The sequence below is a fragment of the Centruroides vittatus genome, unplaced genomic scaffold, assembly GCF_030686945.1.
Source record: "Centruroides vittatus isolate TY-2023 unplaced genomic scaffold, ASM3068694v2 scaffold_907, whole genome shotgun sequence".
Taxonomy (NCBI): Eukaryota; Metazoa; Arthropoda; class Arachnida; order Scorpiones; family Buthidae; genus Centruroides; species Centruroides vittatus.
The window spans coordinates 11773-14067 of record NW_027122720.1 but is presented as its reverse complement, the minus strand read 5'-3'; the positions used below and the strand labels follow the sequence as shown (position 1 = coordinate 14067).

Here is a 2295-nt window from a genome sequence, read left to right as displayed (position 1 = left end):
GAAATTGTATAAATAGCGACGTTCACTTAGAAAAGAGTCAACTGTGAAGCTTTATTGATAACTCCATTAAAAATGTTGTTCTTATTTGCATTGTTCACGGTGACTTTTGCCAGACACGGTAACAATTTTCTCGTTTTTTATGAATATCAAATTTATATTAAATATTTTACACTCTAACAATTGTGATACTTTACCAATTTCTAGTCGATCTTCCGTACATTGCTTTACATAATCCCGATCTCTTCCAAGGAGACATTATTGGAATTGAAGACAATGATGTAAGTTTGTTTATTTTAACTGTTTCGGATGTAATTAAATTAATGTAAATTGAAATTTAGGTCAGAAATGCCATACCGATTGCTTCCCGTCGCTGGGTTAATGGAAAAGTGCCCTATATCCTCGATTCAACTATGGGTTAGCTTTAAGATTTTTTTCAAATTTAATATCAATAAAATGATTTAATTAACTGAATTAAATAATTTTTATAATAGGAAGTATAAAAAATTTAATTAGCCAAGCAATGAACCACATAAATCAAGAAACAGGAGGATGTATCTCTTTCAGTTCAAGACAACAAGAAACAGATTACGTTAGATTCTTCAAAGGAGAAGGGTAAATATTTTCCTTGTGATTAATAGAATACATTTTACTTATTTTATAATAATAATATATTTAATTTAGTTGTTATTCTAATATTGGTCGAGTTGGAGGATCACAACCTCTATCTCTGGGAAAAGGGTGCGAATACGTAGGTACTATTGTGCATGAAATTTTGCACGCACTCGGATTCTATCACGAACAGAATCGATCTGATAGAGACGATCACCTTATCATTCATTGGCAGAACATTAAAAAAGGTAAACATGATTTAATACTTTTATTCTGTTTGTTAAAGATTATACAAATTTCGATACTATTAGGAATGGAAGATCAATTTGCACTGCTTCAGCCGAGTCAAAATACGATTTACGACAAATTTAATACCGAATCTATCATGATTTATGGAAATTATGCATTTTCCAAGGACGGTGTGTCGAAAACTATGGTAGCTAAATCAGGAGCGAGGCTGCGAGAACCATATGAGAAGAGTGGTTTAACTACTAGCGATGTTTACAGAATTAAAAAGTTGTATGGATGTGCTTAGACCACAAATCTGTCAAATTGTAATGTTATCATCTTTCGTGAAATAAATAAAAATAAATAATATTTTAACTGTGTTCGCTTACTTTATAATTATTAAATTAATTAAAATAAAATGCTTGACAATTGCTAGAGTTGGTGTATCTGGTTATGACACGCATGTGAACTGGTCCCTATTTAGTTTGTTACAAATGTGAAGGAAACCCGGAAAACTTTACTTGGCCATCCCGTCGACGAGGCGCGATCATACGACTAGATAATTATTAGGGTACAGCGACATATTTTGCATAATTATTAGTGGATATTGATGAACAAAAAAATAATTTCATGCGATATAGAAGTAAAGGCACTATAATATTTTTGTCGAAATAACATGGCAGGAATTTCAGCTATAAAAAAGCCTGGCAACAGAACACGAAACGAACGAATAAAGCGTCATACTTCCAGTCGTACAAGTGCTCCTGATCACTCAAGTAATGCCGCTAATATATCTGATACAACAACGTGTTTAATATCAACCGAAATATTGCACTGGAACTTGAAGTTTCCTTTTTAGACCACCTACAGACGAGAATTTTACTCACTCAGAACGATTTCTGATGAAATCCTTTATGGTGTCGTCTTCGGATCAATTCTAACAATTGTGTTGCAGGTGGTATTTCTATCGCTGCTTCCTAATAATTATCAAGCAATGTATAATATACATTAAAGGTAGTTATGTATTAAAATGTTATTAATAATTTAACATTAATAATTCATGTATCTTTCACTAAGTCTAATATAAACTGATATTTTGTATTCATGTCAAACGAACTTCATTCTAGTCTTATGTTGCTGTAAAAAGGTGCAGGAGAATGAAGGAAGATATCACGTTGAGTAAAGAACAAATACATTTATTCAATAAGTTGATATTACTACGATTATAACTACAATTATAACACATTTGTCCTGTCTCTCTCTATTTTACTTATCTCCTACTAATTATGTTTTTTGTTTGTTTTTCGAGGGTTACACAGTTTTATTATTAGTATGATCCTTGTACTTTTGTATGTATTAAAAGCAACGTATTAGAAAGGTTCCTTCATGCAAGATATAGAAAAGGATTTCCTTCAGTTTTCCCCGCTGATGTACAGTACATCGTAATACGAAATTAAA

The 2295-nt window shown here is 31.7% G+C and overlaps 1 protein-coding gene across 1 annotated transcript; it reads left to right on the top strand.

Moving 5' to 3' along the window:
* Positions 1–1192, top strand: LOC136990388 (astacin-like metalloprotease toxin 5). Its single transcript, XM_067288779.1, has 6 exons — positions 1–118; positions 205–278; positions 339–414; positions 492–612; positions 682–857; positions 921–1192. The coding sequence occupies exons 1-6, from the start codon at positions 73–75 to the stop codon at positions 1142–1144; spliced, it is 717 nt and encodes a 238-aa protein (XP_067144880.1). The 5' UTR covers positions 1–72; the 3' UTR covers positions 1145–1192.
* The last annotated feature ends 1103 nt before the right edge of the window (positions 1193–2295 follow it).